Here is a 21,059-nt window from a genome sequence, read left to right on the forward strand (position 1 = left end):
GGAAATTCCAGCGGGGGAAACAGTGTTAGGGTGATCCAGTTTGACTTAAGGAATGCTGGTTGGAGGGCCATAAAACCGACAACGTTGATTTATATATGTCATGTAATTATTGCATATAAAAGGCAGGATGAACGACTTGCTCCAATGCCCCGGGGCAATGACCACAACGGACATTAGTTGAACATTTTTAAACATCTAATCAAATAAATAAACAGAAAATCAGAAGCGGATACACTTTACCTCATCTTTTAACTTGTTCCCCTGCCAATTTAGCCAGTTTTTCTAGTTCCTTCAGTACCCAGCCAGGGACCCCCCCCCTTTGAAGCCCACTTGGCGGGGGCAGCATGTTGTATGCGGTCAATAATTGCGGATGCTGAAGAAACCCACACTGGTTGGTGACTCCTTGACTGTTACAGTGACCAGATTGGCAGTGACATCTGTGACGAACACATGTTCAATCAGACTACGTGTGGGCTTCCAGTCCTGGTTGCTTTGCACTGAGATGGAAAGGTCTGGACCGTTTCCGCGGTAAGAGGAATCCTGGTCAGAGTCCGAGCTACTTCCCTCCTCTCCTGTGCTCATCTCGCTCATTTTGGCCTTCTTGCCATCTTTGGAGGCGGATCGCTCTCGTTTTCCTTGGCCCTCTGCAGCAGAGTTCTGAATACCACTCTTCTCAAGCCTGCCCTGGGCCCTGGTGACCTGCCTTTCCCCAGTAACACCCATTTCAGTTGTCTCTTTGACTTTGTCAACCCCTGGCTGACTCTTTCTGGGCTGGAGTCCTCCAGGGGTGGCAGGAGTCTGAGCTGGATTAGGCTCTTGACACTGCCCTACAGTCATTTTCCGTGCTGGGTTCGTGGCACTTCTCAGGCCTGATGCAGGAACAGTACCGTTTCCATCACTGCCTTGCAGAGATTTGTTCATACTCTGCAGGTTGAGAGGCTGAAGGCCAGAGGCTTGATTGGGGGGACCATTCTTTGTGGGAGATGAGGCAGCTGCTTTATTATTGGGCATTCGTTGCAGAGGTGTTGACACAGGGGTCTCTGGCTTCTTTTGTCCACTGGGAGAGCTTAATGTATGCTGAGTAGTTCCGTGCTGGGTGTGCTTGGAAGTATTCAGGTTCAGTGCTGCTACCCCTTTTGATTTATTAGCAGCTGTTTTCAAATTCAGGCCAGTCCCGCTGCTTATATTGGTGATTGACCATTTGCCCAGAGAGACGTTCATGTTTTGGTCAGATGTGTGTGGGGAGGGGGAGGCCAGCTGACCTGACCTCCCAGAACCCACAGAGCTGATGGAATTTTTATTCGCTTCACCATGTGCAAGAGAGCTCCTGCTGTGGCCACCCACTGAATCTCTGGCTGAGCCGCGATGGAACCCCATGAAAGTAAAGCTGGCTGGGTGAACAGGTTTCTTAATTGCTCCTTGAAGGTCTGTAGTGGGGTCTTTGGCGGCAGTCTTTAGGATCTTGCGAGGGCTCTTCTTTGACTGGAACGCCTTCAGCTCAGGGGACAGGGGTTTTCTACCTCGCTTCTTTGGGGGCTCTTGTTTGGCAATCACTATCTGCGCCTTCTTTTGAGGGACGGGATGAAGCTCTCGTGTTCTGACAAGTGGACCTGGCTGTTTGACATTACCGCTGTTGTCATTGTCATCGTTGTCGTCATCATCATCATCATCGGATGAGGATGAGGAGGAAGAACATGAAGATGATGAGTCAGATGATGACGATGATGAGCCAGATGAGGAACTGGCAGACTGTGATGCTTCAGGCATGTTTTCCTAAATTAAGAGGAAAAGTAATCTTTTAATTTTGCCATAAAAAAGAAAACGATTAAATTGATGTTCCTTTTACAATTCCACTTACCACGATTTTCCGCGGTCTTCCTCTCGGTCTTTTCCCTCTCTTACGCAGCAGAAGCTCTTTTTCTTGCTCTCTGATTTGATTTCAAACAAACAGGAAAATGGGAACAGAGTCAGGGAATTGGGAATTAATTAGCACTTCTCACCAATTAATTCTCAGCAATTCATAGGGTATCTTAAATAGAAGAATAATGAGGTATGATTAATAATCAGGAAAGTTTCCTAAACATCGTTTACACACACAACGTTTATTGGGAGAAACGTTTCATCACTCGTCTAAGTGACCTCTTCAGTGTCAACTGACTGCAGGTATCCCCACCCTAATAAACAATACAGTGGCATAACGACCCAAACCAACGACCAGTTTCATATGCAAATTGCCGTGGCCATTAACTAGAGTTACAATGGCCATGTTGCAATCACAGTATTGTAAAATGGTGACAGATGTACTCTTAGGCTCCCCCTGCGGTTCAGGGATGGTCGTTCCCTCTTCACACAGATGGCCTCTTTGACTCCCCGTTCAAACCAGCGTTCCTCCCTATCAAGGATGGTCACATCCTCATCCTCATCCTGTAGATGGTGTAGACTGTGGAGTCCTGGCCTGATGTGTTAGCTCTCCTGTGTTGTACCATCCTCTTGGCCAGCGTTTGTTTAGTTTCCCCAATGTACAAGTCACGGCAATCCTCCCTGCACTTAACAACTACACTATATTGCTCTGTTTGTGCCAGGGAACTTGATCCTTGGAGGTGGACCAATTTCTGGGGCAGCGTGTTTTGGGGTTTGAAAGCAACTGAGACACGGTGTTTGAAAAATACCTGTCTCAACTGTTTGCAACTATTCCCCAACCCATTCCTCTGTGAACAGTACACATGGCCATTGTAGCTCTAGTTAATGGTCACAGCAATCTGCATATGAAACCGGTCGTTGGTTTCCGGTTGTGAGGCACCTGCAGTCAGTTGAGACTGAAGAGGTCACTTTTGCCCCTTTTCCACTACATGATACTGGCTCGGCTCGACTCAGCTCGACTCGCAGCGTCGTTTTTCCATTACCGTAACAGTGCCCCGTCAGTGTAGCTGGTCTGCATTGATTTTGTACCCGCTCCAGTTTTTTGGAACCTCAACAAAGGTGGTACCAGAAAAGTGGTAACGGTTACCAAAATGCCGGTACTTTCCAGTAATGGAAAACGAGAAAGTCGAGTCGAGTCGAGCCGGTACCGTGTAGTGGAAAAGGGGCATTAGATGAGTGAGGAAACATTTCTCTCAAGAAAGGTTGTGTCCAGATGAGCTGATTCACCTTCCTGGGAGTTCCTCACCTGGATTACTGAGCATGCATCAAGACATTTCCTGCACATGTCTCATCTTAGATTTCCTTACTTTTTCTAGACCTTAACGTCTTGTATTTGAAGGTAATTTTTTTATGAGGAATTTTTGTTGACATCTGGTGTAAATTTGTTGTCGCTGGGTAATACGAGTGCCAAGTTGGGCACTACGCCCTATGAACGATTAATAATTCAACACAAGGAATCACCCTGGCTATACAACGACACGAAATGTCATGTTTCTCAGGACGGGACAAGGTCGTTTCTCCATACTTTACTGGGACTAACCCTGGTTAAGACTACATGAATTTACAAAGATGACACCGATGAGAGGTATTGTGCTGTTTATAGCACGAGAATGCATGTAGGTCACATGCACGCCAACAGCCCAGATGTTCGTTAGTTCACATCTGCCTTAGTGTTGTAAGGAGGAGGGTTTAAGGAGGCGATAGCCCGTGTGAATGTGGAGACAATGAGAAGCTCACTTCTTGTTGAAGGCAGCCAACAGTCTTGGGTCAAGGATGTTTTCCTGGGGTTCCCAGCTATTGTGTCTGAAATAAATTAACATTTTTAAGTGTCAGTCGACATGTCGCTTAGCAAACGTCAGCTTTTAACCAAACAGCATTTAAAACGCTAAACAGAAACGCAGCACTTCTGATTTAGAACCTAGATGGGGACCTCCTGCAACTGCATATTGCTTTCAACGGAATGGCAAACACACGACACACTCCAGCAGGTCCGGTTGACAGGGAGAACGAGCAGCCACCAGAAATGAGGAAATCCCTCCTCACCAGCGTGCATACGTACTGTCTTATTAGTCAGCTCACTTTCTTTCTTTTTTCACTGAAATGTGCCGTTCTCCTTTAAGCTTTTTTTTCTAAATTTTTTCTCCCCAACTGTACTTCACCAATTACCCTATTTTCTGAGCCGTCCCGGTCTCTGCTCCACCCCCTCTGCTGATCCGGGGAGGGCTGCAGACTACCACATGCCTCCTCCCGTACATGTGGAGTCACCAGCCGCTTCTTTTCACCTGACAGTGAGGAGTTTCACCAGGGGGACGTAGTGCGTGGGAGGATCACGCTATTCCCCTCAGTCCGCCCCCCCGAACAGTTGCCTCGACCGACCAGAGGAGGCGCTAGTGCAGCGACCAGGACACATAACCACAGCTGGCTTCCCACCTGCAGACACAGCCAATTGTGTCTGTAGAGACGCCCGACCAAGCCGGAGGTAACACGGAGATTCGAACCGGCGATCCCCGTGTTGGTCGGCAACGGAATAGACCGCCACGCTACCCAGACGCCCCTGATGTTCTCCTTTTATGTCAGCCTATTATCTGGTAGTCTTTATGTGTATCTGAAGGGCATCCGAGGTTTTGTTCACGACTGTAGTGTTTTGAACACCGAGTCTGACATATTATTTCCACGAGTTAATACGGTTGTTTGATTTGTCATGACCACATCTTTACACGTTCCTGGCAACTGCCATCAAAATCTAATTTCAGCATTGCGCCGGGTCAAAGACTCATTACAACCACGACATCAGTTGGCTAATTACTGATACACAACTTGCCTGATCAGTTTTCTGGCACGATGACTCTGGCACAGATGAAGTCAAACCCAGAGCTTTCTCCAAGTAATACTTGGTGTAATACTTCAGGTGGGAGCGGTGTAATACTTCATACACCGCTCCCACCTCCATTAATAATAATAAAAACAAACTGATCAAGTAACACAACCCCAAATAAACCAATCAAAGCTTAAAGCAAGTGTCCGGGTGGCATAGCAGTCTATCCCGTTGCCTACCAACATGGGGATCGCTGGTTCAAATCCCCGTGTTACCTCCGGCTTGGTCGGGCGTCCCTACAGACACATTTGGCCGTGTCTGCGGGTGGGAAGCCGGATGTGGTTACGTGTCCTGGTCGCTGCACTAGCGCCTCCTCCGGTCAGGGGGGAAAAGGGGGAACTGGGGGGAATAGCGTGATCCTCCCACACGCTACGTCTCCCTGGTGAAACTCCTCACTGTCAGGTGAAAAGAAGCGGCCGGTGACTCCACATGTATGGGAGGAGGCATGTGTTTGTCTGCAGCCCTCCCCGGATCAGCAGAGGGGGTGGAGCAGAGACCAGGACGGCTCGGAAGAGTGGGGTGATTGGCCAAGTACAGTTGGGGAGAAAAGGGGGGAAATCCAAATAAATAGACAAACAAACAAAGCAGGAACACACAGAGCAGTGGTTGAATCACGAACAGCGTGTGCGTGAAGGGGTTTGTCTTGTAGGTTTGAATCTGAACCTGACTGTTTTTACCTCTCACACACTGAACTTGACTATGTTTTACCCCTCACACACTGAACCTGACTGTTTTTACCCCTCACACACTGGACCTGACTGTTTTTACCCCTCACAGACTTAACCTGGCTATGTTTTACCCCTCACACACTGAACTTGACTATGTTTTACCCCTCACACACTGAACCTGACTGTTTTTACCCCTCACACACTTAACCTGGCTATGTTTTACCCCTCACACACTGAACTTGACTATGTTTTACCCCTCACACACTGAACCTGACTGTTTTTACCCCTCACACACTGGACCTGACTATGTTTTACCCCTCACACACTTAACCTGGCTATGTTTTACCCCTCACACACTTAACCTGACTATGTTTTACCCCTCACACATTTAACCTGACTATGTTTTACCCCTCACACACTTAACCTGGCTATGTTTTACCCCTCACACACTGAACCTGACTATGTTTTACCCCTCACACACTGACACTGACTGTTTTTACCCCTCACACACTGAACCTGACTGTTTTTACCCCTCACACACTGAACCTGACTATGTTTTACCCCTCACACACTTAACCTGGCTGTTTTACCCCTCACACACTGAACCTGACTATGTTTTACCCCTCACACACTGAACCTGACTATGTTTTACCCCTCACACACTGAACCTGACTATGTTTTACCCCTCACACACTGAACCTGACTATGTTTTACCCCTCACACACTGAACCTGACTATGTTTTACCCCTCACACACTGAACCTGACTATGTTTTACCCCTCGCACACTGAACCTGGCTATGTTTTACCCCTCACACACTGAACCTGACTATGTTTTACCCCTCACACACTGAACCTGACTATGTTTTACCCCTCACACATTTAACCTGACTATGTTTTACCCCTCACACACTTAACCTGGCTATGTTTTACCCCTCACACACTGAACCTGACTATGTTTTACCCCTCACACACTGAACCTGACTATGTTTTACCCCTCACACACTGAACCTGGCTATGTTTTACCCCTCACACACTGAACCTGACTATGTTTTACCCCTCACACACTGAACCTGGCTATGTTTTACCCCTCACACACTGACACTGAACCTGACTATGTTTTTACCCCTCACATACTGACACTGAACCTGACTATGTTTTACCCCTCACATACTGACACTGAACCTGACTATGTTTTTACCCCTCACATACTGACACTGAACCTGACTATGTTTTACCCCTCACATACTGACACTGAACCTGGCTATGTTTTTACCCCTCACACACTTAACCTGGCTATGTTTTACCCCTCACACACTGAACCTGGCTATGTTTTTACCCCTCACACACTTAACCTGGCTATGTTTTACCCCTCACACACTGAACCTGACTATGTTTTTACCCCTCACATACTGACACTGAACCTCAGGGCCAGTCCTATGCTATTCTGGGCCGGGGAGCAACCATCGCTCACCGCCCCCCCCCCAAAAAAACCCCCCACAGACATGCACGACCGTTACAACCAGCAACACCCATAAAGCCCAGGCCTACGCATGCACGCATACACCACACATCTGTGTGTGGGGTGAGCACAGGCTACCAGAAGAAACAACCTGATGTCATCATCATGCATTCTGTCTGGCCACTGTGCAGGATCAAATAAGTAAAACCCACGCTCCCCATCACTTTCGTGACTTCCCTCTTCCTCGACAGATTCTCGGTGGTCGTTTGCATTCTCGATAGCGGTGGAGGTGCTAGCACGAGCGCCACGGTCGCTGACCGCTCTGGTATCCTCTGCTGCTGAGTCAGCACATGTGGTGGATGTGCTAGCTTCACTGCTATCCACAGTGTCCTCCAAGTGTTCTGCTGCCCGAACGTTAAGCCAAGCACCGTATACCTTCTTTGCCTTTTCTGCCTCTTTTTTTGTATTTTCTACCGTACGTTTCTGTCATTTTCTTTTCTTACAACCAGATTTGTTTCCAGACATGTTTTTGGTTAGTAGAACCGAATTTCACGTCTTCACCACAGGCTATACTAACTCATGGGGGAGGGGACGACGACACAACTTTTGATACATTTTTGAAAATAAATCGTTCTCAACCAATAGGGAAACTGCCAGGAGGAGCAGCATACAGCGCCTCTTTGCACTGCTGACACACACAAATAACAATCCCTGCACCTACAGCAGAATCAGCGCAGAAAGGTTTTTTTTTTTCTGGGCCCCCCTCCAGACCTGGGCCCGGTGCGGTTGCTCCCGTTGCTACCCTGCAGAACCGGCCCTGCTGAACCTGACTATGTTTTTACCCCTCACACACTGACGTTGGGGAAAAGAGCTGCGTGGCTTTGCCACCTGAATATTCTCCACAGAGAGGTGGAACAATGGTGGGTGGAATCTCTTTCTTTCTCTCGGCTGAACCACTTTTGTGATGACAGTCTGCATGGGACAGTGTGCATGGGACAGTGTGCACGGGGCAGTCTGCATGGGACAGTCTGCACGGGACGCACGGGACAGTCTGCACAAGACAGTGTGCACGGGACAGTCTGCACGGGACAGTCTACACAAGACAGTGTGCACGGGGCAGTCTGCACGGGACAGTGTGCACGAGGCAGTCTGCATGGGACAGTCTGCACGGGGCAGTCTACACGGGACAGTGTGCACGAGGCAGTCTGCATGGGACAGTCTGCACGAGGCAGTCTACACGGGACAGTGTGCACGAGGCAGTCTGCATGGGACAGTGTGCATGGGACAGTGTGCATGGGGCAGTCTGCACGGGGCAGTCTACACGGGACAGTGTGCACGAGGCAGTCTACACAAGACAGTGTGCACGGGGCAGTCTGCACGGGACAGTGTGCACGGGGCAGTCTGCACAGGACAGTCTACACAAGACAGTGTGCACGGGGCAGTCTGCACGGGACAGTGTGCACGAGGCAGTCTGCATGGGACAGTGTGCATGGGACAGTGTGCATGGGGCAGTCTGCACGGGGCAGTCTGCATGGAGCAGTCTGCACGGGGGCAGTCTGCACGGGACAGTCTGCACGGGGCAGATCTGTGCCGTCACGGTGCAGCCCGGTGAGGGAAGGGGGCGGGAGCAGTGTCTAATAAGCCATCTGCCGAGCTGCTGTCAATCAAGTCCAGAGGAGGAAATGGTGTCTTTTATTGGACAAATGTAGCCGAGAAATGAGCCGACACTTCTGGCTAATTGGTAAACAGCCACACATTACAGTGTAAGTGATGAACGCATGAGAAGGGATGATGTAAATGGCAACGCGGGTGTCGCTTCCCTTTTGAGAGGCTTGTCTGGAAAACTGTTAAGTTTACCGGTGGAAAGACATACAACAAAATGGGAAGAAAGGGAAAAGCAGCTGCTGTGCAACATTTCCAGAAGTTTAATGATGGAGAACAGCTCAGGTAGAAAATAATTATTTCACGTGGCACGTCTTCAAAATCGATACACAACACAGACAGCAGACTTGTGCACACGTAGTACCAGCTCTTACGAAACTCTCCATCACATCAGACCCCCTGTCCGTGTGATCCTCACGTCACCGCCACACCCTTCTCTAGATCTGTGTTACAGAGCAGCTGCCTTTTCTCACGTAGCTGTGCTTTTTGTCTCGGGGCCTCTTCCCTCCCCACACCGCTGCCAGCCACACAGGTTGCTGGCGAGTCACCCGTACTGGACGGTGGATTTCAAGTGTCTGTAAGATGACGTAGTATTAGAATAACTTACATGCATGAAAAGAGGCACAGCTGAGGAGCAACGTGTAATATTACATCAACATAACATGTCAGTCGATGAACTCTTGCATCCCACATCCTGTTACACACCCGAGCACAAAAAGTCATGCCTCCATGCTACGGTACCGAAACCCATCACAGAGGATACCGCTCTGCCAGCCCCCACCTGTATAAAGTTGCTCAAACTTTGTTAAAAAAAAAAAAGCAAATGGTCGCAAAGAATAGGCCCGGCCCCTCCCACACAGCGCAGGATCAGCAAGGCACTTGAGATGAGCGCGGCACACATGTGATTATCTCCTCACCAAGTGCACATGGTGGCTGCACCGCAGGAAGTGCTGCGAAAACAATAGTGGCAAAGGATTCGCTTAGCACCCTTTTTTCCCCCAAATCTCAAAACAATCACAGAGTGAACCAGTAGATGTCAGATTTATGACCGTGACCACCAATCCAGCTGCCCGTATCAGTACCAGAACTCCTTCCATAGATCACGTCACTGCTGTCCTGCAGCAGCTCCACTGGCTCCCTGTTAAATACCGTGTGGACTTCCAGATCCTGCTCCTCAACTTTAAGGCCTTAATAACCCAGCTCCTTCATATCTTTCTGAACTCCTTCATATCCACACGCCCTCCCGCTCTCTCACAGCCTCTTCTGCTCTCCAACTCACTACACCATCGGCCCCACTGGACTACCACGGGGTCTAGAGCCTTCGGTCATTCTCCCCCCGCCTATAGACCTCTCTCCCACAAGACCTTCACAACACTGACTCTCTTTCAGCCTTCACCTCCCATCTCAAAACCCACCTTTTCTAACTGGCATATTCAGTCTGATCCACGCTGCACTGAGCTGTGTGCAGATGGTGATTTACACTTATCTGTTGTGTTAACTTTTTATTGTCTACCTGCTTTGTTTTGACTTTATGCTGTCTGGTACAGAGCTGCCGGTCTTCTGTAAGGTGTCCTTGAGTGCTCTGCGAGGCTCCCACAAACAAAATGTTGTATTATTGTTATAATTATTATTATTATCATTGTTATTATTATTATCATTATTATTATGACGCTTGTGATGCTACAACTCCAGTGAGAATAGTTTAAAACTGGTTATTACACATATATATATATATTTCTATATATGGGCTGACGGACCTTTCTCGTCACCAGTCGTTTGTTGGGGTAGCCTATTTTGACCACTTAAAAAAAAGACACCCCCCTCCCTCCCTCCACTCCCCTCACACAAAGGATGTGTCCCCCTGCAGAAGGCCACAGGCCTGGCCCATACAAGTGCGGGTCTGGCTGGCAACAGTGTGCATTGATGGCAGGATTACAGCAACAATGTGGAATGAATGGAAAGGGGCAAAGTGACGAGAAGACATCGGGGGTGCACGGGCAGAACGAGAAGGTCCGTCCGGCACACAGACTGGACGGCCTGGTGCTGGACGGACTGAGGGGGTAGAACCACACAGCCTGTTTACTACAGTAGGGGGACGCGCGGCTTAGCTGGGAAACCATTAACCCGTTAAAGTGGAATACACACTGAGCGGACGTGTAGCAAGGGGCGACCTCTCGGGTTTGAACCGGGCCGCCGGCTGGGAAGCCGCCGGGCTTGGGTTCGACCAGAACCAGCTGCTCGGTTCGGCTCTCGGCGGACTTCCACAGTTGGAGGTGTAAATGAACAAAAGAGGCGTCGGAAGAGCAAGAAGCGACCGAAGCGGTTCGGGGGATTTACGCTCGGAACCGCCGTTTACCCGCTTCAGCCCGCCCGGAACCGCCGAGGTCCGCACGGCGAGCAACAAGCGACACCTTGTTGTTGTTTTCATTGTTTGAGTCTCTCCCCCCCCCCCCCCCGTCTCTCTCTCTCTCGCTCCGCACCGCTCTCCTACTTACTTGGACGACCATCCCCTCCACTTCACCAGAAACTCCAACTTTCCCTGCGGGGATTAAAGAGTGAGAAAGGCGTGAGACGGCGCGTGGCTGACGGCGGTACAAACCACAAGAGCTTAGCGTGGCGTCTGACCTTCCTGAGCCGCTTGTTGAGGATGCATTCAGCATCGAAGACCTGCTCTCCCACGGCGCTCAGCTCCTCCATGTCCGCCCTTCGCCCGCACTGCTTACTCTCCTCACACGAGAAGAATGGGGAGGCGGGCCCAGCGCAGCCCAGCAGCGCAGCAGCCCAGCAGCGGCGCCGCGGCGGTCCCTCCGCGGCTTCCGTCCGCGCCGAGTGGCACAGCGCCACGTTTCCCTCCGCGCCGGCCGAGCCTGCGACCAGGGGAGGGGGTTTGTGCGCCCAGGGTGGACGTTCGACAAGAACACGTTTGGTTTCTTGGTGTTAAAACACAGATGGTATTCGTGAGGGTTAGCTGGTGGTGGCTGTGAAGAACAGCTTTGTGTCTCAGTGATGACGTCTTAATACCTGCTCAGTCTGGCGACGATTCAAACGTGGCACAATGTCCCTGTTGTGGGCTTGTCCCCAACCCACACCTTGTAACTAACCCCTGTGTAATAAAGTGATACAAACGCTTACATTCATCACACCTTTACTTCGCATTTTCTCCTAATAATTTAAAAAGACATGTTTCCAATTCATATGGTTTATATATGGGCAATTTGCACATGTTCTATAGTTAAATATGGCTGCCCCTCATACAGCTGTCATCACATCACACCCAACGTTTAACAGCAGCAACGGCGCTTTTTCAAACAACAACAACGCGGTTCCCATGGAAACGAGAAGTGCCAGAGGCGCATGAGCAGTCATGGCCGCAGCGTGACTTTCTCATGTCACAAATGTCATGTGAAGGTGTATATGTCCTGATCTGACAAGATGGTTATTACACATGTAGTAACGTGAAGGTTTATATGTCCTGATCTGACAGGATGGTTATTACACATGTAGTAATGTGAAGGTTTATATGTCCTGATCTGACAGCATGGTTATTACACATGTAGTAATGTGAAGGTTTATATGTCCTGATCTGACAGGATGGTTATTACACATGTCGTAATGTGAAGGTTTATATGTCCTGATCTGACAGGATGGTTATTACACATGTAGTAATGTGAAGGTTTATATGTCCTGATCTGACAGGATGGTTATTACACATGTAGTAATGTGAAGGTTTATGTGTCCTGATCTGACAGGATGGTTATTACACATGTAGTAATGTGAAGGTTTATATGTCCTGATCTGACAGCATGGTTATTACACATGTAGTAATGTGAAGGTTTATATGTCCTGATCTGACAGCATGGTTATTACACATGTCGTAATGTGAAGGTTTATATGTCCTGATCTGACAGGATGGTTATTACACATGTCGTAATGTGAAGGTTTATATGTCCTGATCTGACAGGATGGTTATTACACATGTAGTAATGTGAAGGTTTATATGTGTCCTGATCTGACAGGATGGTTATTACACATGTAGTAATGTGAAGGTTTATGTGTCCTGATCTGACAGGATGGTTATTACAAGTCATTACCAAACACGTTACTAGTTGAGTATTTTAGTTCAGAAATAAGAAACTTAACTTTATTCACGTGTATTCATTATACATTGTACGCAAGGCTCCGCGGTTTCAGGTTTTATTTTTTAAAGCCATCCAGCATGCCGAGTTTCGCCACAAGAGGGCACTGTTACATAACCTCACACGACAAGGAACAACTTTTGGATCCGTGGGAACGAAATTTTTCGGTGAACGTTGGTAAAAACCGAAACCGCTGAGCCTTGATTGTATGCTAGCTAACAAGTTAGCTTAGCAAGTCTAAGACTTGGCCAACCTTTTCTCCAAAAAGTGGAAGTTGTCATGACATCACGCATCATGACATCACGCGTCATGACGTCACATTTTGCTGTCACAACTTTGAAAAAAGCGTCATAACATTAAACGTATTTTGTAGGACGACCAAAGCTCTGCTAAGATATCTGCTCCACACCACTAATAGAGCTCTGGAACAAGAAAAACTGATTTTAAAGAGTTTATTTTTTATTTTTTCAAAATTTCAAAAGCCGAAAGTGCCCCAAACTGAAGAATTGCCCATATACGTTTTGCCAAGAGCTAATAAGTACTGAATGAGTTAATAACTACTGAATGAGCTAATATGTTCTGGATGAGTTAATAAGTAGTGAATGAGTTAATAAGTACTGAATGAGCTAATAAGTACTGAATGAGTTAATAACTACTGGATGAGTTAATAATTATTGGATGAGTTAATAAGTACTGAATGAGCTAATAACTACTGAATGAGTTAATAAGTACTGAATGAACTAATAAGTACTGAATGAGTTAATAACTACTGGATGGGTTAATAACTACTGAATGAGTTAATAAGTACTGAATGAGCTAATAAGTACTGAATGAGCTAATAAGTACTGGATGAGTTAATAAGTACTGAATGAGTTAATAAGTACTGGATGAGTTAATAACTACTGAATGAGTTAATACCTACTGAATGAGTTAATAAGTACTGAATGAGCTAATAAGTACTGGATGAGTTAATAACTACTGGATGAGTTAATAAGTACTGAATGAGCTAATAAGTACTGCATGAGTTAATAACTACTGGATGAGTTAATAAGTACTGGATAAGTTAATAACTACTGAATGAGTTAATAACTACTGGATGAGCTAATAAGTACTGAATGAGCTAATAAGTACTGAATGAGTTAATAACTACTGAATGAGTTAATAACTACTGGATGAGTTAATAACTACTGAATGAGTTAATAAGTACTGAATGAGCTAATAAGTACTGAATGAGTTAATAACTACTGGATGAGTTAATAAGTACTGGATGAGTTAATAAGTACTGAATGAGTTAATAACTACTGAATGAGTTAATAAGTACTGAATGAGCTAATAACTACTGAATGAGTTAATAAGTACTGAATGAGCTAATAACTACTGAATGAGTTAATAACTACTGGATGAGTTAATAACTACTGAATGAGTTAATAAGTACTGAATGAGCTAATAAGTACTGAATGAGCTAATAAGTACTGAATGAGTTAATAAGTACTGGATGAGTCAATAAGTACTGAACGAGTTGTTGAAATGCGGCCGGCTACAACATGTGGCCGAATCTGTTTGGACAAATAAGTGCAAATTAAGCAATAAAAGGCATTTGCAAAAATAAGCTAATTTAGTTTTATTTTCAAAGGCCTGAGAAACAGAACGAGTCGAAAGAAGTTTTATTTTCAAAGCTTCAAACATTTCAAATGAATTGTACAATGTTGTTCTATAAATACATTAAATTACATAAATAAGTCACTGATTTACTCACTCGTTCACTCACCTTATCACTCATTTACTCACACGTTCACTCACCTTATCACTGATTTACTCACACGTTCACTCACCTTATCACTCATTTACTCACTCGTTCACTCACCTTATCACTGATTTACTCACACGTTCACTCACCTTATCACTCATTTACTCACACGTTCACTCACCTTATCACTCATTTACTCACACGTTCACTCACCTTATCACTCATTTACTCACTCGTTCACTCACCTTATCACTCATTTACTCACACGTTCACTCACCTTATCACTCATTTACTCACGTTCTCTCACCTTATCACTCATTTACTCACACGTTCACTCACCTTATCACTGATTTACTCACTCGTTCACTCACCTTATCACTGATTTACTCACTCGTTCACTCACCTTATCACTGATTTACTCACGTTCTCTCACCTTATCACTCATTTACTCACACGTTCACTCACCTTATCACTGATTTACTCACACGTTCACTCACCTTATCACTCATTTACTCACGTTCTCTCACCTTATCACTCATTTACTCACACGTTCACTCACCTTATCACTGATTTACTCACACGTTCACTCACCTTATCACTCATTTACTCACGTTCTCTCACCTTATCACTGATTTACTCACACGTTCACTCACCTTATCACTCATTTACTCACTCGTTCACTCACTTCAGCCAGACACATGATTGATCAAAATAAACGAGTGCCCATCTGAGATGCAAATATCGGCTGATTGGATTCTGCCCTATTGTTTTTTATGTTGCCCTTGCGATTCCACCTGCACATTTCATCTCCTAAGAATTATTTCACAACTAGTTTCAACGGGAATGAGCTCGGAAGTGGCGCTGGCTCCTGTGCAGTCCACTCTGTGTATTTCTATAGCCTACACAGCCAGAAGAAGACGTCCAGAAGAAATGTCCACAGCAGTTGTTTCCCCATCCCAGATTTACAGTACGGGGTAGTGAGCGCTCCTTGTGGGATGTTCAAAAGGAGGTTTGTTTTGTGTTTCCTTTCTCAGAGGTTTGTTCTGACATACTATACCTGAAATACAGAGAAAAAGAGACGGCAACTTGAAAAACAAACCCCCAAACCAACAACAAACAGTGGCAGCAGCAACAAGAACATCAAACCAAGCAGAGAGTCCTAGCGTTAGGGCCTGCTTGTGGACTTAAAGTGTAACTTTACCGTCATGCTCAATACTCAGTCTTGTGATTGATTAGATCAGGTTTCTATTGGGGTTAAAGTGACGTTTATAAACTGATCGACGTCAGTCGCAGATGTAAAATTGATATTACCTTTTGTCATCCTTCCTGTTCTTGTATATTTTGGAGGATACCACCAGTATGAAGACCAGAACAAGGAAACCGGCCACTGCACCCAGTCCAATCAAGGCACTTTGTAGGAAATCTAAGACACCAGTTAAGAAAGGCACTTTTAAAAACTAATCTTTATGCCATCCCAATGCAAAAAGTCAATATCAAATGTTTACGTCTCCTCTCACATAATGTGAGCAGACACTTTTTGAGATCCAGCTATTCAAACTACTTCCAATCTCTGAGGGCTCATCTCAGCAATATCCTTACCCCTTGTCTCATTTTCACCAAAAATAATGCAAAACCGGACTTCCCGTGGCATCATTAGACACATGTGCGGTTGTAGATAGCGGATAAATGGGCCTTGTAATCAGGTGTCGAGCAGGTGTTGGTGTGACACACTTTCAGGGCCACAGGGGGACCGGAGTCATTAGCCTGATGTACACTCACCCTGGGTATTGGCGTCAGAGGCCAACATGTGTTTGGTGGCGTCCAGGTGGCCATCGTTGATCTCCGGCCGGATGCCCAGGATGTGACACATCAAGGCGTAGATGTTCACCGTCTCAAAGGGCCCCACCTCCAGGTTCTTCCGGAAGGCCGGACCCACTGCCCTGAAGAAGGCCTTCATATCCATCACCTCGTTGTCAAATCCGTGCTCTCCCTTGTAGAACTGAACCGGCAGATACTGCAGGGACACAGGATGAAGGATGACACAACTTGTTTGACCCAGTTTTACTGTAGAAGTTCAGAGCGGGACCTCAGTTGGATCACAACTTTTTGTTGAGGAAGTGGTTTTGTAACGGGGCCGAGCTGAGCGTCTTCCCAGCATGCTGGGATCCAGTCAGCAGAGGGAGGTATTGGCCAGCAGACAGGAGGGTTTCAAACTGAACAATGAAGGCATTTTTTCCCTCCTTCCCCTTTGTGTGGCGGGCCTTGTTAAAATGACCATCATCGGCCAAGTGAAGGAGGAGCGAGTCGCCAGAGAGTGGGCTGCATGGAATTTAGCAACAGGGCATTTTTATGTGTCTATCCAACTGCTGGCTGTCTGAAATATATCCCGTGTCAGATAAAACCGCCTTGAGCCTTTCCGAGAGATCTCGCATTCAGCCATGAAACGCTCCGTAATTGTCCTGCTTTACTGTTTTCATTAAAACATTTACAAGGGACCGTTGTCTGTGACTATTGTGTAAGTCTCTTATCAGGTTCATTACTTGTCATTTATTGAGCTGAGAGACGTTTGAAACTAGGGGGCCGTAAAGCAGCGATAACGGAGAGGCAGATAATGTAGGCAGGATGCTGGCTAATGGTAACCTCGATAGAGATCTCTGAGCAACCTGTTCTCATCAGCGGCTGCCCAGCGTTGATCTTTCCATCAACAGACTTGTGTTTTAGGACATTTAGGGTCTCCCTAATGTAATCTGCAGGTCAGGTCATGATTTAATAGTTCTCAATAGAGAGATATGGCACTTTTAGCTGCAGACTTACAGCGGATGGGGAATGACTGAGCGAGTCGAGGCAAATGTAAATGCTAATTTTGAAGAAAGGAAAAAAAAAAGTTCCCCGGCGTGGATAGCTTGGTGGAGCATTCGAGAGCTCTGCATGTCATCAGCCAGGCCTGGATTATCCCGGGGACGTGCAAATGCACTTGATTAAAATTGTAATGTACTCGGATTAGAGTTTAACTCCTTGTTTCTGGTCTGAAAGATTCCATTTTCTCCCCGTTACCGCGAGTGAAATGAATTAGTAGCTCTTCCCGTGTTTCTGGGGTCCGTCAAAATGTGGCCGTGCAACATTAGGATTGCAGTCTACACCCCCACCCCCCACCCATCCACCCCCACACACACCCCCACCCACACACACACACACACACACACGGGCTGACACGCAGGCATAGAAGAACATGGTCTGGATTTACAGTTTGATACGGCAGCCACCCCAAAGTGTTGCTCAGTCACAACATATTTAGTGTGAATATTAACTGTTGCCGAGGACGAGGAACCGATGCTATACATATCTGCACTATCTATCTATCTGTCTATCTATCTATTTATCGATCTATCCGTCTGTCTGTCTGTCTATCTGTCTATCCGTCTATCCGTCTGTCCGTCTGTCTGTCTGCCTGTCTGTCCGTCTGTCTGTCTGTCTGTCTGTCTGTCTGTATACCAACATATCATTTGCCAGTTTATGAACGGTGTACTTGACTCATTATCATATTGCCCATGTTAATCATTTATCACATTTGTGACATTTTATGCCGATGTAACTGACTCGTGTTTTCTTCTTTTACCGTGGTGTAGTGTGTACCTCCACGAACACAACACCACCTTCGCTTTGTTGCGGTAGTATTAGTGTTTTTGTTCACCTTCTATCTGTTTTACCCACCCCGTTGATCACGTATCCAGGGTCAGCCCAAAGAACGATGGGAAGGATCCGGGCGTTTTTGGAGAAGTGGAGCCGCTCTGGCATCTGTTCCTTCTTGTAGACGTGAAGGTTGGGATGGGCCCCCTTCAGGGCGTTGTAAACCTTGTCCAGCCTGCCTGGCTTGGGCAGCAGCATCCCAGAGGGCCCAAAGTCCACCAGATGGAAGGCCAGGTCGCGGAAGGAGAAGCCGGGGATCTTGGAGAGAATGATCTCGTTCACCTGGCCGTTGCGGTACACGTTGCTCATGCCGTGGTCCGACGTTATGATGATGTTCAGGCGGCTCGTCAGCCCGTGTCGCTCGGCAGAGCTGCGGATGTACCCCACCGTTCTGTCAACCTGCTTGACCATCTCGCGCCGCTCGGGGGAGTCGGGGCCGTATTTGTGGCCGGTGCTGTCGGGTTCGCCAAAGTACATGGACACAAAGTCCAGATCCTGGTCTCTGAACCATCCCATCACCTTATCTGTGTTCTCTCGCCAAGCTGTCTCGTTTTTGTAGTTGTAAAACCGTGGCTCCACATCCGTCACCATGGCAACCTCTCCCTGATACTTGGAAGCTGTGCCAGGAAAGTGAAGAGAGCCAGCTTTTAGACCCTGGAAGGGTAATAAAAAGACAGAAATGAGAGGTCACGTAGAAATTAGACACTTGAATATGACATGCAAACAATTACAAACACACACACTCATACACTCACATCTCGCATACACAAATAAACAACAAATGTGTATATCGAGACCCCCCCCCCCACACACACACACACACACTATATACAAGACACTCACACACTCACAGTTAGGGTCTTAGCATTGACGTAGGTTCAATCTCTAACTATAACCCTAAACAATGAGCTTGATACGCAGAGCCTTTCACATTTGCTCAAGCTTCAACCTCATGCTGACCTAAACCTAACCACAACCCATCCATCCATCCATCATCCATCCATCCATCATCCAAACCGCTTATCCTGCTCTCAGGGTCGCGGGGGTGCTGGAGCCTATCCCAGCAGTCATTGGGCGGCAGGCGGGGAGACACCCTGGACAGACCACCAGGCCATCACACAGGGGGCGCACACACACACACACACACACACACACACACACACACACACACACACACACACACACACACACTAGGGCTGCTCTGTACATTTATGGGTCCACATACAAGCAAAACAAATGAAGAGTTTAGGGCGGGCGCTGTGGCGGCAGCTGTTGTTGGCGTCCATGGCCCTGCAACATGCAGTCAGTGGACATTAATACGGTTTTGCACGGTGGCTGCTTTGTGTTTGAGCCCTCGTGGTGATTACAGACCTGTCTCTGAGCCGTGATCCAGATAGGCAGAGAGCCGTTGTCCCACCATTCCTCCACAAACTGAGTCTGGTAGTAAGGCTTCTTCTCAAAGGTGCTGGTGTTGAACCACATGTTATGGATTACCCCGTGATTCTCGATGTAGCGCCCTGCAGAAAAGGGCGTCACTGTCATTTTGCGTGCGCTCCTTATTCAAAGGGGGACACTTTCACATTAAAAATTCTATCAACTTTGCAGGGTGAGTGGCATGAAGCTTTGAACAAGGTCTTAAGACCAATGTTGGAGATTAAAGGAATTTAATTTCAAGGAAGTTAAATTTCTTTTAAGTGGTACTGATGATTTAAGAGTCAAAATAAGAAATTGGATGGGGAAATTCTTTCCTCTGCCATCCAAGTGTAATCATCTTACTCAGCTGTAAAAGCTGTTGGGCCCTGGAACATTCAATTACAGCTAATTCCTTTTATTTCCCGTCGCTTTTCCAGCTCTTGCAAAATAAATTCAGAATGGTTTCCTGTTCGGTAACGACCGCCAGGATATGCGCTTCCTTTGTGCGCTTGCTGGACCGGAGGTCCCTTCCAGAAACAAAGGCTTTACCTGTTAGGAGGGTGAAGTGTGAAGGACTGGTGATGGTAAGGTAAGGTGGGGTCACATATCGGGCTTTGACACCGTCCCTGGCCATGGCATCTAGGTTTGGCGTGTCCACATCACGGTCGTAGTCCCACCTGAAACCGTCGAAGGAGATCAGCAGCAGCTTTGGTCTGTGCTTGCTCAGTGGGACCCCGAGGGTTGACGAGGCCAGGAGGAGGCAGAGGCCCGCGGTCCACAGCATAGCCGACGGAGGCATTTGACAGAGCTCTTCACCGATTCCTGTCCCGATGCTAAGAATGTCTTCCCTCGCAGCTCTCAGGACCTATACCTCGATATGTCCCATGAACCCTGCTGGAACAACAGCCGAGCCGAGCTGATCAGCTGATCAACCTATCTTATCTAGCAGATAGACTCCGGGCTGACTCAGCACGACCAAGCTTGTCCTAGTATTCTGTTTTGATGGATGGGGCTTTTATTGGCGGGGTTGTTTCACAGTGAAATTCTCCCGTTGAAGCATGGCAGAAAGCAGCTTCCCTCTATTTGGCCACTTCTTCCGTTCATAAGCCCAAGTAGAGACTATTCCCCTATCTCGTGTGCCTGTCTCTCCGAGTGTCAGAGTTCCTTGTAAATCATTGACAAAGGGGAATGGCACCTCTCCGCGTTTCACCTTGAGTTTAGATGGTACATGATCGATCTGACACCCAGAAAATGAGCAGGGAAATGAGAGTGTATATCTCTTCATCAGCGGGCGGCGGGCTCTCGGAGAGGGAGCGCCCTAATAGAGACATATTCATTTTAATAACTCTGATGTGTCTTTTAGCCCCAAGCTATTGTTGAAGTAGCCTTTAGAATCTGCATGGCGTTTTATTCTCCACGGCCTTGGCTCTGGGCAAACAGGATGAGCCCTTCAACGTGGGTTTCTGCCTCCTCGGTGCCTCAGCGCGGCTC

General features: G+C 47.2%; 2 protein-coding genes across 7 annotated transcripts; both read right to left on the bottom strand.

The window, feature by feature from the left end:
• Positions 1-307: 307 nt before the first annotated feature.
• On the bottom strand, positions 308-11,294 carry cbx2 (chromobox homolog 2 (Drosophila Pc class)). 2 transcript variants are annotated; one of them, XM_056288670.1, is made up of 5 exons: positions 11,211-11,290; positions 11,081-11,124; positions 3,658-3,723; positions 1,859-1,928; positions 308-1,773 (listed from the first exon to the last, which is right to left on the bottom strand). In XM_056288670.1, the coding sequence occupies exons 1-5, from the start codon at positions 11,280-11,282 to the stop codon at positions 358-360; spliced, it is 1,668 nt and encodes a 555-aa protein (XP_056144645.1). In that variant the 5' UTR covers positions 11,283-11,290; the 3' UTR covers positions 308-357. The 2 variants fall into 2 exon arrangements, 1 of the variants encoding a protein (XP_056144645.1); XR_008810873.1 differs by lacking the exons at positions 308-1,773; positions 1,859-1,928; positions 3,658-3,723 and adding an exon at positions 8,906-9,160 and having other exon boundaries at positions 11,211-11,294.
• Positions 11,295-14,334: 3,040 nt separating this feature from the next.
• LOC130119692 (ectonucleotide pyrophosphatase/phosphodiesterase family member 7-like) lies at positions 14,335-20,434 on the bottom strand. Of its 5 annotated transcripts, none has more exons than XR_008810860.1 (7): positions 20,118-20,434; positions 19,527-19,672; positions 18,180-18,809; positions 16,248-16,482; positions 15,780-15,891; positions 14,966-15,525; positions 14,335-14,933 (listed from the first exon to the last, which is right to left on the bottom strand). XR_008810860.1 is itself a non-coding variant. In XM_056288288.1 (6 exons), the coding sequence occupies exons 1-6, from the start codon at positions 20,365-20,367 to the stop codon at positions 15,468-15,470; spliced, it is 1,431 nt and encodes a 476-aa protein (XP_056144263.1). In that variant the 5' UTR covers positions 20,368-20,434; the 3' UTR covers positions 14,335-15,467. The 5 variants fall into 5 exon arrangements, 1 of the variants encoding a protein (XP_056144263.1); XR_008810863.1 differs by having other exon boundaries at positions 14,335-14,745; positions 14,902-15,525; XR_008810862.1 differs by having other exon boundaries at positions 14,335-14,745; positions 14,840-15,525.
• Positions 20,435-21,059: the final 625 nt, after the last annotated feature.

Source organism: Lampris incognitus, chromosome 10 (assembly GCF_029633865.1).
Source record: "Lampris incognitus isolate fLamInc1 chromosome 10, fLamInc1.hap2, whole genome shotgun sequence".
NCBI lineage: Eukaryota > Metazoa > Chordata > Actinopteri > Lampriformes > Lampridae > Lampris > Lampris incognitus.